The sequence below is a fragment of the Schistocerca nitens genome, chromosome 6 (genome assembly GCF_023898315.1).
Source record: "Schistocerca nitens isolate TAMUIC-IGC-003100 chromosome 6, iqSchNite1.1, whole genome shotgun sequence".
Classification (NCBI taxonomy): domain Eukaryota; kingdom Metazoa; phylum Arthropoda; class Insecta; order Orthoptera; family Acrididae; genus Schistocerca; species Schistocerca nitens.
The window spans coordinates 196,179,944-196,193,142 of record NC_064619.1 but is presented as its reverse complement, the minus strand read 5'-3'; the positions used below and the strand labels follow the sequence as shown (position 1 = coordinate 196,193,142).

General features: G+C 39.7%; 1 protein-coding gene across 1 annotated transcript in view; it reads left to right on the top strand.

The window, feature by feature from the left end:
* Positions 1-12,724, top strand: part of LOC126262625 (LIM/homeobox protein Lhx3) — a 221,824-nt gene extending 209,100 nt beyond the window's left edge. The window contains exons 6-7 of the mRNA XM_049959383.1: positions 4,939-5,160; positions 12,075-12,724. Of these exons, the coding sequence (XP_049815340.1) occupies positions 4,939-5,160; positions 12,075-12,268 (416 nt within the window). The 3' untranslated portion in view covers positions 12,269-12,724. The remainder of the gene's footprint in view (positions 1-4,938; positions 5,161-12,074) is intronic.
* Positions 12,725-13,199: the final 475 nt, after the last annotated feature.

Below are 13,199 nucleotides of genomic sequence, written 5' to 3'. Positions count from 1 at the left end.
TTTGTTGTTCATGCAGTGAAAATTCAGCATCCGATACAGGTGTAAGAAAAAAAAATCAACGAAAACGTATCATACCACCATGCATAATACAGTGTAGGAAGCCCCTTGGATTCCGTAACAGCTTCTAGTCTCAGAATGGATAAATACAGATCCCACATGGTTTGAAAAAGGATCTTATACAATTATTCCTATAAAATAGTGCCAAATTCAGGCAACGATGATGGAGATAGGTTTCTCTCCAAAATAGACCAAAGATGGTCAGTAATACTGAGATCTGGCGATTGGTAGCCAAGAAAGATGCGAAATTCATCCACGTCCTCACAGGACCAGTACTGGACGATGTGAGGTGCGTGGACAATGGCCCTGTCGCCTTGGAACACAGCACTACCATTGGAAACAAACATTCCGCCAAGGGATTCGCCTGTCAACCAAATCGCCACACAGTCCTTGGCAGTAAGGTGACTTTGCAGAGTAACCATAAGGCTCATGGAATATCACGATATGGCCGCCCAAATAATCACTGAACCCTCGACATGTTTCACTTTTGAGACGTAAACTCACCTCAAAGCAGGAAACAGTCCCAACTTACTGGAAAGAAGCGCAGGCGACTCCAATATATAAGAAGGGTAAAAGAACCAGTATCCCTAACTTCTGTTTGCTGCAGAATTCTTGAACATATTCTCAGTTTGAATATAATAAACTTTCTTGAGACTGAGTAGCTTATGTCCACGAATCGGCATGATTTTAGAAAGCATCGGTCTGCGGAACTCAGCTTGCCCCTTTCTCACTTGATATGCTGTGAACTGTAGGTGAAGGGCAACGGAAAGATTCCGTATTTCTAGATTTCCGAAAACCATTTGACATGGTGCCCATTGCAGGCTGTTAACGAAGGTATGAGCATATGGACTAAGTTCACAGATATGTGAGTGTCTCGAAGACTTTTTAAATAATAGAACCCAGTTTGTTGTCTTCGACGGCGAGTGTTCATCAGAGACAAGGATATCGTCAGGAGTGCCCCATGGAAGTCTGATAGGACTGCTGTTGTTCTCTATATACAAAATTAATTTGTCTAACAGGGTGGACAGCAATCACCGGTTGTTTGCTGATGACGCCATGGCTACTGTAAGGTGTCGAAGTTGAATGACTGTAAGAAGATACAAAACGACTTAGACAAAATTTACATTTCGTGTGATGAATAGTAGCTAGCCCTAAATGTGGGAAAATGTAAGCCAATGCGGATGAGTAGGAAGATCAAACCTGTAATGTTCCTCATTTTCTTCGTCATTGTTCGTTGCGTTTGTTCTGGGGACCACAGTGGACGTCACAAGACTTCCATTGAAGTTCGATGTTGATCCCTTCACTCAGCCATTTCTTTATTTTTATTTTTATTTATTTATTTATTTTATTACAGAGACTAGACAGCTAGTATCTGGGCGTATCATTGTGAAGCGATATGAGATGGAACGAGCATGCGAGAACTGGGGTAGGAAAGGCGAATGGCCAACTTTGGTTTACTGGGAGAATTTTGGGGAAGAGTGGTTCACCTGTAAATGAGACCTCATATAGGACGCTGGTGCAACCTCATCTTGAATACTGCTTGAATGTTTGGGTTCCGTGTCAGGTCAGACTGAAGGAAGAGATCGAAGAGTTGAGTGGTGGGCTGCTAGATTTGTTACCGGTAGGTTCGAACAATACGTGTTACAGAGATGCTTCGGGAAGTCAAATAGGAATTCCTGGCGGGAAGGCGACGTTCGTTTCAAGAAACACTATCGAGAGAACTGGCATCTGAAGCTGACTGCAGAACGATTCTACTGCTGTCAACATGCGTTACGTGTAAGGACCATGAAGATGAGATGGCGAGAAATTAGGGCTCCTATGGAGGCATATAGATAGTCATTTTTTCCTCGCTCTGTTTGCAAGTGGAACAGGGAAGGAAATGGTAAGTAGTGGTACAGGGTATCCTCTGCCAAGCACCGTTCTGTGGCTTGCAGAGTATCTATGTAGATTTATAACAGTATGTAAAAAGGCTCATCCGACTAAATGACTTTTTTCCATTCTTCGTAGTTCCTCTTTTATGGCTTCGGCTCCGTGTTTTCATGTTATGGGTATTTGCATCACTGATGAATGGTTTTGGGATTCCTGTTCATCCTGTCTTCCCTTGCTTATGGAGCTCTCTTTGTGTTATCTTGGTGCTGATATGGTTTGCGAGTGCGACACTCAGTTCTGCAGTGGCTTTTTCAGTTGTCGTCCTCTTATTTTTTGGCCATAATCCTTTCCAATGACTGCCTGTCATGATCATTCAACACAGACCTTCATCTGCTTTGTGACTTACCAGATGCTTTCCCTGCATTTTCAATATGCTGCCTTTGAAACACCTAATACTTGGCCTCCCTTGATTATGGAAGTACCTATCACACAAGCAACAACAATTTGTCCATGTTTGAATTTACTTAGGTCCAACATAATTCACTCACAAGTACACAGAACACTGTTTGACTGCTACTGATACTTGCAATATATTGAAATCATTGCACAGGTGCCATTTGTGCTCCGATACAACAATGGAAGCTGCAGGCTCTGTACTTGTGTTCAAACATGCATCTCTCACAGTGCTTCCATACTTTATCTCGCCACTATATCTGAAACTGTTTTATACATGAGTGTTTGGTTATTGATTACCAACTAACACAAGAAATACACATCAACAAACATTATGTAAATCAACACACACTTCGCTGCACTACTAGATGGGAAAATGATTCTTGGTCATCCTGTAAGGCAGATAAGATGTTTTACTGGGAAAGACCACTTCCCGCATCACAAGTTTGCCTTTTTATGTAGTGGTTTTACCTCTGCATACTCAGGCACATCATGGAAATCAGCTTGTTTAAATGACAGATGGTGTGCCATTTTACCACAAACAAATTTAATTACTTTTACCAATTTTAGAACAAAATAATATTTTTTAGAACTTCAGTAGGAACTTTACTACATGCCACAATGGGGTCACATTTCTTGTCCATGCCAAGGCAAAGAAATTTATACTGTTTTGATAAGTAATCACATCTACTCTTACATTTATGAGTAATTTATTGATGCATTTAGATTTTTAAACAGGATTCACAATAGTTTTGTTGCTTTGTTTAATTTTTGAAATTTCCAGGTTTTAACTAATGCATCTAACTCCAATTTAATAACAAACCATACTGCCTTAGTCTTATTCTTATGCTCTAACATGCACTCATCATTTGATATTCTTTTGGTGGTTTAAAATGGTGTGGTTCATAGGGAAACATACACAGAGCAATATACACACAAAAGATTCTGTCGAGTCCATGAGGTATTAGAAGTTATTTGGCAGATTATTTGTGGGTATCTCAATTAATAAGATCATGGGATGTGAACGGCAAGCATTGTAGTTTGATTCTGGCCAGCCAAATGATTTTAATAGGCAGAGTGAAATTTACATTTTGAAAACACCATATGTTTCTAAGCTATCAAGTGGCAATGGTGAAACAATGAGAGGTTTAGGGGTTTATCTGTGTCACTGGTGAAAATTTGGCTTTGAAAATTGTATTTATTTCTTTATTCATCCTGTAAATTGTGATTAAATACATAGTTTGTACAGTATCTAATTCTTCCTGTTATGGGAACAGTCCTTCAAGGATGGCTGCAGAGAGAGCACTCAGCAGCTGAATTTGTCAGTGAAGCAGACTGCATTATTTGTCTCTGACTTCAACTCTTGCTTATGAAAAGCATAGCAGTTAACACTCATTCTCAACACAACAAAATTCTCTCTATACCCCTTCATAAGAAAGATATATTTTGAAAATCTCTTTCCCCATCTGAAGCCTAACTCTAGAATGCTCTACTCCAAAGCTGCATGGGAATTAAACACTCTTCTAGCTCTAGAAAACAGTTATTGGTCTTGAAACTTTCTGGCAGATTAAAACTGTGTGCCGGACTGAGACTCGAACTCGGGACCTTTGCCTTTCGGGGGCAAGTGCTCTACCATCTGAGCTACCGAGGCATGACTCATGCCCCATCCTCACAGCTGTACTTCTGCCAGTACCTCGTCTCCTACCTTCCAAACTTTACAGTCAGGCAGCACAATTACTCACACTGTGATGTTAACTGAAAAACAAAGGCCTAAATAAACTGAGAAGTGTGAGAAACTGTAAGTTGCAGAAGCTAGACTCTTTATCAGAAGTAAGAGATGAACTGAAGACTATAGTTGGTTAGACTTAATAGTTTGGTAAATAGATATAATCTGATCCCTGTATATGAAAGTTTCTGAATATTGATGCAGATGTGTGTTTACTGCTGAAAGAAAGGAGTGCTAGTTCTGCAAGGTTTGCAGGAGAGCTTCTGTAAAGTTCGGAAGGTAGGAGATGAGATACTGGCAGAAGTAAAGCTGTGAGGATGGGGTGTGGGTGGTGCCTGGGTAGCTCAAATGGTACAGCAGTTGCCCGCGAAAGGCAAAGGTCCCAGGTTTGAGTCTCGGTCCGGCACACAGTTTTAATCTGCCAGAAAGTTTCATATCAGCACACACTCAGCTGCAGAGTGAAAATCTCATTCAATTATTGGTCTCGTTCCTACCATTAATGTAAGCGGTGTTGTCTATTGCTGTATCTTGCTTTAGTCTGATTACCCTCACTCCACTCCAATATACTCTTCAAGCCCTCTACTGGAACAATGTGTCCTCTGCTTTTCAACAATCACAATTACTCACACTGTGATGTTATCTGAAAAACAAAGGCCTAAATAAACTGAGAAGTGTGAGAAACTGTAAGTTGCAGAAGCTAGACTCTTGATCAGAAGTAAGAGATGAACTGAAGACTATAGTCGGTTAGACTTAATAGTTTGGTAAATAGATATAATCTGATCCCTGTAAATGAAAGTTTCTGAATATTGATGCAGATGTGTGTTTACTTGCAGACCTGAATAGCAATGACAGCTACAGCACGGTGGTGAATATGGGCATGGACGGTGAGGGATCGAGCCCGCAGTCAGGCAGCAGCCGGCCTGCAGGGCACTTCCTGCATGGGGGCGGCACCGGCCCCGGCACACCGCCCTACCTGTCGGCCAGCCACTCCCCCACAGCGCTGGGACCTGCCTTCCCGTATGCCGGTGACGGTCTCGCTGTCTACACCACGCTCGGTTAGTATTGAACTGCTCCCATTGTTGCACTCGTGCAAATACAACATTTAGGGCAGTCAAGCAGATTTCCACGGGAGTGGAAGGCTGTCTGGACCAAAATAACCATCCCACCCAAGATACACACATGTTAAAAAAGCTCTATATGGGCACAGATGCCAAGGGATCGAACCCAGCCTCGGGCAGCAGCCAGGGTGCAGGGCAGTCCCCATTCGGCGTCATTGTACAAGTCACATACCTCTACGTCCAGGTGCACTTCTTCTTCATGCACCCTTAGCCTTCTCCCTCTCAACCAACTCACACCCCCAACCTTTAAAAATCCTTCTCCATTCTTCTTCTTGCATTTATTTTCCTTTTCTTTCTTCTCCAAAAATGCATCTGGACTTTCACATTACTTGCCTACTTCTTACGATTTTCAAACACAGAGCCTTCAATTAATAATGAAATTGATCTCCTTTTATAGGCCGGGAAGGCTCAAGGGACGTCAGCTGGTTGTCATGTCATACTATGCCATTTGGCATCATGTTGTCACGCTGTGGAGGGGCATGTGGTCAGCATACTGCCCTTCCAGACATTTTGTCGACTTACTGTATCTTGGAGTCACTACTTCTTACTCAGTTAGCCCCTCAATTGGCATCACAAGGCTGAGCGCACCCTGTGCCAAGAAAAAAAATCCATGATAGCCACTTGCATTTACCTTTCAGCTATGGTGACAAGATTAGATTCCCATAGTAATAATTTGTCCATTTCAGCTCTATAATAGCAGATGAAATATGGAATAACACCCCAAATGATTACAGACAATCACAAATGGATTTAACAAGCAAATTTGATTTTATTTCAAATAATGATTGGTCTGGGGCAAATGTCAATTTGGATCCTCTGTAGGTGCGTGGTCATGTAGAGGTACTACCAAGAATTTTTCCTTGGTGGGAGGACTGATATGAGGTGTAATCAGCCCACGATGCTAATTGAGGAGCTATTTGATTGACAAGTAGTGGCTCCAAGAACTGGAAAGTCAGCGGAATGGCTGGGAGAGTGGTGTGCTGAACATATGCTCCTCCATACATACATCTACATCTGCATCTACATCCATACTCTGCAAAGCACTGTGAAGTGCATGGCAGAGGGTATGTCCCTCTACACCAGTTATTAGGGTTTCTTTCCATTCTATTCATATATGGAGCACAGGTAGAATGATTGTTGAAGGCCTCTGTGCATGCTATAATTATTGTAATCGTGTCCTCACAATCCCCATATGTCTAATACATAGGGGGCTGTAGTATATTCCTAGAGTCATCATTTAAAGCTGATTCTTGAAATTTTGTTAGCAGGCATCTTCAAGAGCTGCTGGTTTGGTTTTTTCAGCATCACTGTAACATTCTCCCATGGGTCAAACAAACCTGTGACCATTTGTGCTGCCCTTCTCTGTGTACGTTCAGCATGCCTCATTAGTCAAGCATCTGCATGACGCCTCATGGCAGAGAATGCCACAGCACCTGGTCAACATCCCTTGGCTTCAATACCTGAATGAGGAGCTTGTTAAATGTCTGTTTTCAAGTGACATGCACCTAATGTTACAAGAACATACAAATAACTCAGTATTGTGTTCTGAACCAAAATTATGACCAAAACTTACAAAGCAAACTTTCATACAATAGGAGACTGCCAAACTAAGAAATATATAAACACAGTGTCACATACATGTACAAATATGCATACAGCAAACTCACAGACACTTAAAGGTAAATGCAAACTATCTCCAGAAAGCCTTCTTATGAAGTTTTAAGAACCAGCTTTAAATGGTAACTCCAGAGATATACTACAACCCCCAATACATTGCTCCCATAGGGATTGTGAGGACAAAATTAGATTAATTACAGTGTGCTCAGAGGCATTCAGACTGTCATTCTTCCTGCATTTCATATGTGAATGTAACAGAAAGAAGCCCTAAATGGTAAAATGTGAAGTGTCTTGTGCCAGATGCTTTACAGAGGTTTGAGGAGTAAAGATTTAGACATAGAATTAAGAGAGATTATATTCCTCACGTCATAAATAACAATTGGCCAAGGTAGTGATGATGTCATGATGTAGCTCATAAGTGATCAGTTCACTCAGAACTACACAATGTTAAATTTGTGAACATTGCAGTAAGACACCTCTTTTCTGTTCATGATTACATTTCACACAGTGTTTTAAATCAAACCCTAACCACTATTTTTTACAAGAACAATTGTCATTATTTTTTTATTTTTCTCAGCGTAATTAATTTACAGTCATTTGCTGTTGTAAGATGCAGAATGTTTAGATTAGATTAGATTTACTTTCATTCCAATTGATCCGTAGTGAGGAGGTCCTCCAGGATGTGGAACATGTCAGAAAAACAACAATACATGACAAATATTTACAACTAAAACAAATAAGCTAATGTACTATTCCACAGGTCCCAAGTGGAATGATCGTCATTTTTTAATGAACACTAAGAGTCATTTTACAAATACTAATGCACTGAATTTAAAATAAAAAAGTTTTTTATTTATTTATAAGGTAATACAACTACTGTAATACTTATTTACAATGAACACATTACTGCACTGAAATGGTGCAGAAGTTAGATTATAGTAACACACACACACACACACACACACACACACACACACACACACACACACACACACACACACACACACACACAAATTTTCAATGAACACATTACTGCACTGAAATTGTGCAGAAGTTATGTTGTACTTATATACAAATCAGTTGGTTTTACTAAGAAATTCATCAATGGAGTAGAAGGAGTTGGCCGCCAATAAATCCTTTAGGCTTCTCTTAAACTGAATTTCATTGGTTGTTAAGCTTTTTATGGCTGCTGGCAAGTTATTGAAAATGTGTGTTCCTGAATAATGCACACCTTTTTGTACAAGACTAAGTGACTTTAAATCCTTGTGAAGATTATTCTTATTTCTAGTATTGATTCCATGAATTGAGCTGTTGGTTTGAAAAAGTGATATATTTTTAATGACAAATTTCATTAAGGAATAAATATATTGGGAAGCAGTAGTTAGTATCCCTAGTTCCCTAAACAGGCTTCTGCAGGATGTTCTTGAGTTCACACCACATATAACTCTCACTGCACGTTTTTGTGCCCGGAAAACTTTAGCTTGGCTTGATGAATTACCCCAAAAAATAATCCCATATGACATTATGGAATGAAAGTAAGCATAGTATGCCAGCTTTTTCATTTTTATATCCCCTATGTCTGACAAAATTCGCATTGCAAACAGAGATTTGTTAAGGCGCTTGAGCAGTTCTGTGGTGTGCTCCTCCCAGTTGAATTTATTATCAAGCTGTAATCCCAAGAATTTAACACTGTCCACTTCTTCTATCTTCTTGTCATCGTATGTTAGACATATACTCTTGGGACACCCCTTACAAGTTCTGAACTGCATGTAGTGTGTTTTTTCAAAGTTTAGTGACAAAGAATTGCCTAGGAACCAGTGATTAATGTCCACAAATATTTTATTGGCTGATCTTTCTAAGACTACATTTGACTTGCTATTTATTGCAATGTTTGTATCATCGGCAAACAAAACAAACTTGGCATCTGGTAATGTTACTGATGAAAGGTCATTGATATACACAAGAAAAAGTAAGGGCCCCAAAATGGAACCTTGTGGGACCCCACATGTAATTAGTTCCCAGTTGGATGAGGCCTGATAGCTTGATACATGTCTCTTTCCTAATAACACCCTTTGTTTCCTGCCAGAGATATAAGATTTGAACCATTTTGCAGCATTTCCTGTTATACTATAATATTCTAGTTTACTTAAAAGGATATTGTGATTTACACAGTCAAATGCCTTTCACAGATCACAAAATATACCAGTTGCCTGCAATTTTTTGTCTGATGAATTAAGCACATTTTCACTGTAAGTGTAGATAGCCTTCTCAATATCAGAACCTTTTAGAAATCCAAACTGTGACTTTGACAGTATGTTATTTGAGATAAGATGGTTATAAAGACGACTGTACATTACTTTTTCGAAAATTTTTGAGAATGCTAGCAACAGTGAAATTGGACGGAAATTTGATGCTATTTCTTTATCTCCCTTCTTAAACAGAGGCTTAACTTCAGCATATTTCAGCCATTCAGGAAATATTCCGCTAATAAACGACTGGTTACACAGATAGCTTAATATGTTACTTAGCTCAGAATCACAATGATTACATTGTAACTCCTATTACAAAAATCCTTCATAAAGTAATTGATCCAAAGATTGTACGACCAATAATGACCAAGAAGGAACCCCTTGAGTGTGAGGTCGCAAGTTCAATCTCTAGTGAGGCTCATTTGAAAGTGTTGTGTTAACAGTTATGATAGGAAAAATATTAGCGTCTGATGACTCACCATGTGCATCAGGAGAGCAACAAAAAATGAGTGTCCAGGACGCGCAGAGATCAACCTTCTATAGGATGTATGTATTACATGTCACATATGGACAGTGTCGAATATCAAGAAATGTTCAAAACTTGCACCATGAACACTGAATGATAAATGGTGCCCCACAGTGATCATGAAGGTTCACACCATCAAGACTGAAGGTGAACTTATTGTGAGTTACAAACCATGCAGGACATTCAGCTAGGTATCCACTCTTAAAGAAAGCATGTAGAATTGTATTGCCATAATGGGGTGATGATAACTGATGGAATGCGATGGCATGCAACTGAACATGAAACAATCTGTCATGCAACTTATTGTGAAACTGGCTGTCCTCTGAAGCTTCGCTGCAGATAGTGGCATAATATGTTTTATAGGTACAGAACAAAACAAACATCCAAAGGCTGAATTTCTCCAGTGGTTCCATGTGGTACGAACTGCAATGTCACACAGTTTACAAAAGTGATAATTTGCTGTAATGGAGTATGATTTTTATACACAGATCAGGGATCAAGCAAAAGCCAGTTATTTTGAAATTGGTCAAAAGCAGTGCTCATACCGTAAGTGCAGTTCTCTTATGCCTTTCTACCCACTCTTGTCTGCTGTGATGTAAATATTCCATATTGCCCTTGGAATATCACACACACAAGAAAGAATTGTAGGGGCAGAGCACCTCCAAGTTCTCACAGCTCAATAAAAAACTTTCCAGCTGATTACTATCCACATTAATAGTCAACATAAGTTTATATGAATGCATTAAGGCATTGATATTAGTTGATCTTGATACAACTCTCTAGGTACCTCTAATTTCCAGGGTTCTTTTCAAATGCATTTCCTCCTCAAATCCTGACTGGTTGGAACTGAACACAAATTCCTTACTGAACAGTGACATAAGTTTGTTTATCTCATCTACTAATTTTTGGGTTGATTCTGCAGTTTGCTGTGCATCATCAAGTTGACACTTTGTTTGAAATTTTGTTGTGTTACATCTTCCAGATCTGCAGCACTGTTTGAAGTTATACAACCATCCATTGCTTCCTTTGAAATCACTGTAATCTATATCATGTGCAATTTGATGTGCATAACGTAATAGGTCACTGTCATGAATATCCTGTAAATTGTATCAAACATCCTTGAAACGAGCAAACACTAGTTTTTGTAATAGTGTGCCTTGTCCTCTTGAATATCTGTAGTTTTTCTCATGCACCACATAGTCATATAGCTGTATACTTATTCAAAATCTAATAGTAATAGATTTTATAGTATGCTGTGGATGATCTTCCATGTGTGTGATTATGTTTAGCTCCTGCTCCTTGTACAATGATTTATTACATTTCGTTGGAAACAAGATTTGTAATGATGTGTCTAAAAAGGATGATGAACTATGTGGTTCATCACCTGTTCAGTATCACTTTCACACGTTAGGCATGTAATGTTATCATTGTACCCCTCATGTACATCGTCTACGAGTGGAACATATATAACACCACACATTCCACTGACTCATCTTGCAGAAACTCTAATATTTTGCGTGTCACTTCTTTCTCCATGTGCAAAATTCTTTGGATTCCTTTCTGATGACCTTTGGCAACTATTCTTGTAGATGTAATGCAATGTTTGCGTTGTTTATCATTGTCATTGCTCTGATGGTTCAGATGGCTCTGAGCACTATGGGACTCAACTGCTGTGGTCATCAGTCCCCTAGACTCAGAACTACTTAAACCTAATTAACCTAAGGACATCACACACACCCATGCCCGAGGCAGGATTCGAACCTGCGACCGTAGCAGCAGCGCGGCTCCGGACTGGAATGCCTAGAACCGCACGGCCACCACGGCTGGCTGTCATTGCTCTGCTTTGTGTCTACACCACTAGCACTTTATCGCTGTTGTTAGGTACTCATTGACTAATGAGTTCAACTATGCTCCGTAGCCTTATGCTGTGCTCGAAATTGGATACCTCCAGCTCCACCCCCTTAGCAATTAGCAGCTAATATTTTGGTTGCATGATAGACAATATGTAGAGAGTAGAATGCCATAAACATCATTTGCCTTTTATGACCTTGCACTCAAGGGTTTTTTTGTAAGAGGAAAACAATGACTTCTGCCAGAATGATGAAAACTTGATGTATTGAAATCTGAAATGGAGGATTAAATTCTTTGAGCAAAATGTAAGTTCTGGACAACAGACATAAAAGATAAATTGTTCCATTACATTAGAAAAGACTTTCACAAAGTTAGATTATGAACAGAACGAAGACTGGAGCAATATCAATATACCAACAACTGTGATACAGAGAAGGGAAGCAGACAAGGTTGGACAACAAATCAGACAGGCATCTAGGCAAGGAATGTTGAGATTACAGGGAGCAAAAAAACTGTTTAATAATGCATAAAGAGAGCTTACTGTGATCTGTGGTTGTACAATATAATTTTTAAATCAATCATCTGATCCCTTCTCTTTAATATTTTAGGTCAAGGACCACCTCCGGGGCACCTCCCACCAGGCCACCCTGGCCTGGCTAGCGGTCCAGCCTCTGATCTCAGCAACAGCAGCAGCACTCACGGATACCCCGATTTTCCACCGAGTCCTGACTCCTGGCTGGGCGAAGTCGGATCAGCACCCCCACCAGGTCCACCGGGGCCACCTGCACCGCAGCCGTACTGACCCCGCCACCCTACTGCCAGGCATCGGCCTGCATCCTAGTGACTGTCTAATGAGAGTGGAAAGCTGCACAGTTGATTCCTGCACAGACTGTTATTAAATTGCATTAAGTTGTCTATTGGGCTAAGATTGCAGGAATGTTTCAGCTACTATCTCTGGGTTGTGGAAAGTGGTGTACACTTCTGTATAATAGACACTGTACCCTAAAATTCGTGTGGATGGAACACTAAGAATTTTTATTTATTTCCTTTGGCTGTGGTGCACCATGCAGCAAATAACTAATTTCGTGAATACCACATCTGGCACACAATTCACTGCATATCTCCACTTTATCAGATGCCATATCTGCTGTAACAATTTTTCGAAACAACATAGTTTTGGTGCCAATAGCAACAATGGCTCTAAATTTTGATGTGACTTTGTCCTAATACTGTTCCATTACTCATCAAAAGATTTAGATATTTTTCAGTAAGAAGAAGTTTCATTTCAACTGACTTGTGCTTAGTTCTTGGTGCTCTTCACAATAGTACAATAGACATTTTATTGGAAGTGTATTAAAACAATTATTCCACATAACTCTATCCCAAAATGCATTAAATGAGGACATGAATTTCCACTGTTTGTCTGTTTTTAGTTGTGCACTTGTTCATACAATGTGTTATAAAACTTTTCATTTGAAATCCGGTACACAAAGCTTATCAGACAAGAAATGAATTTTTGTAAACACTGCTAAACAGAAAACTAAATTTATTGACCGGTTTTAGAATGAATTCCAGTCTTGGAGTTGATTACTAATGGGTACTTCTAGGGAAGGTTAAAGAAGCAAACAGAAACATTTCAGAGAAAATAGCAAGTTAGTTAACTTCCATGTGACTGGGGATGTGATTTAGTACCTACAATTAAAGAACAAATCTGAATGTGAATAACAGATATA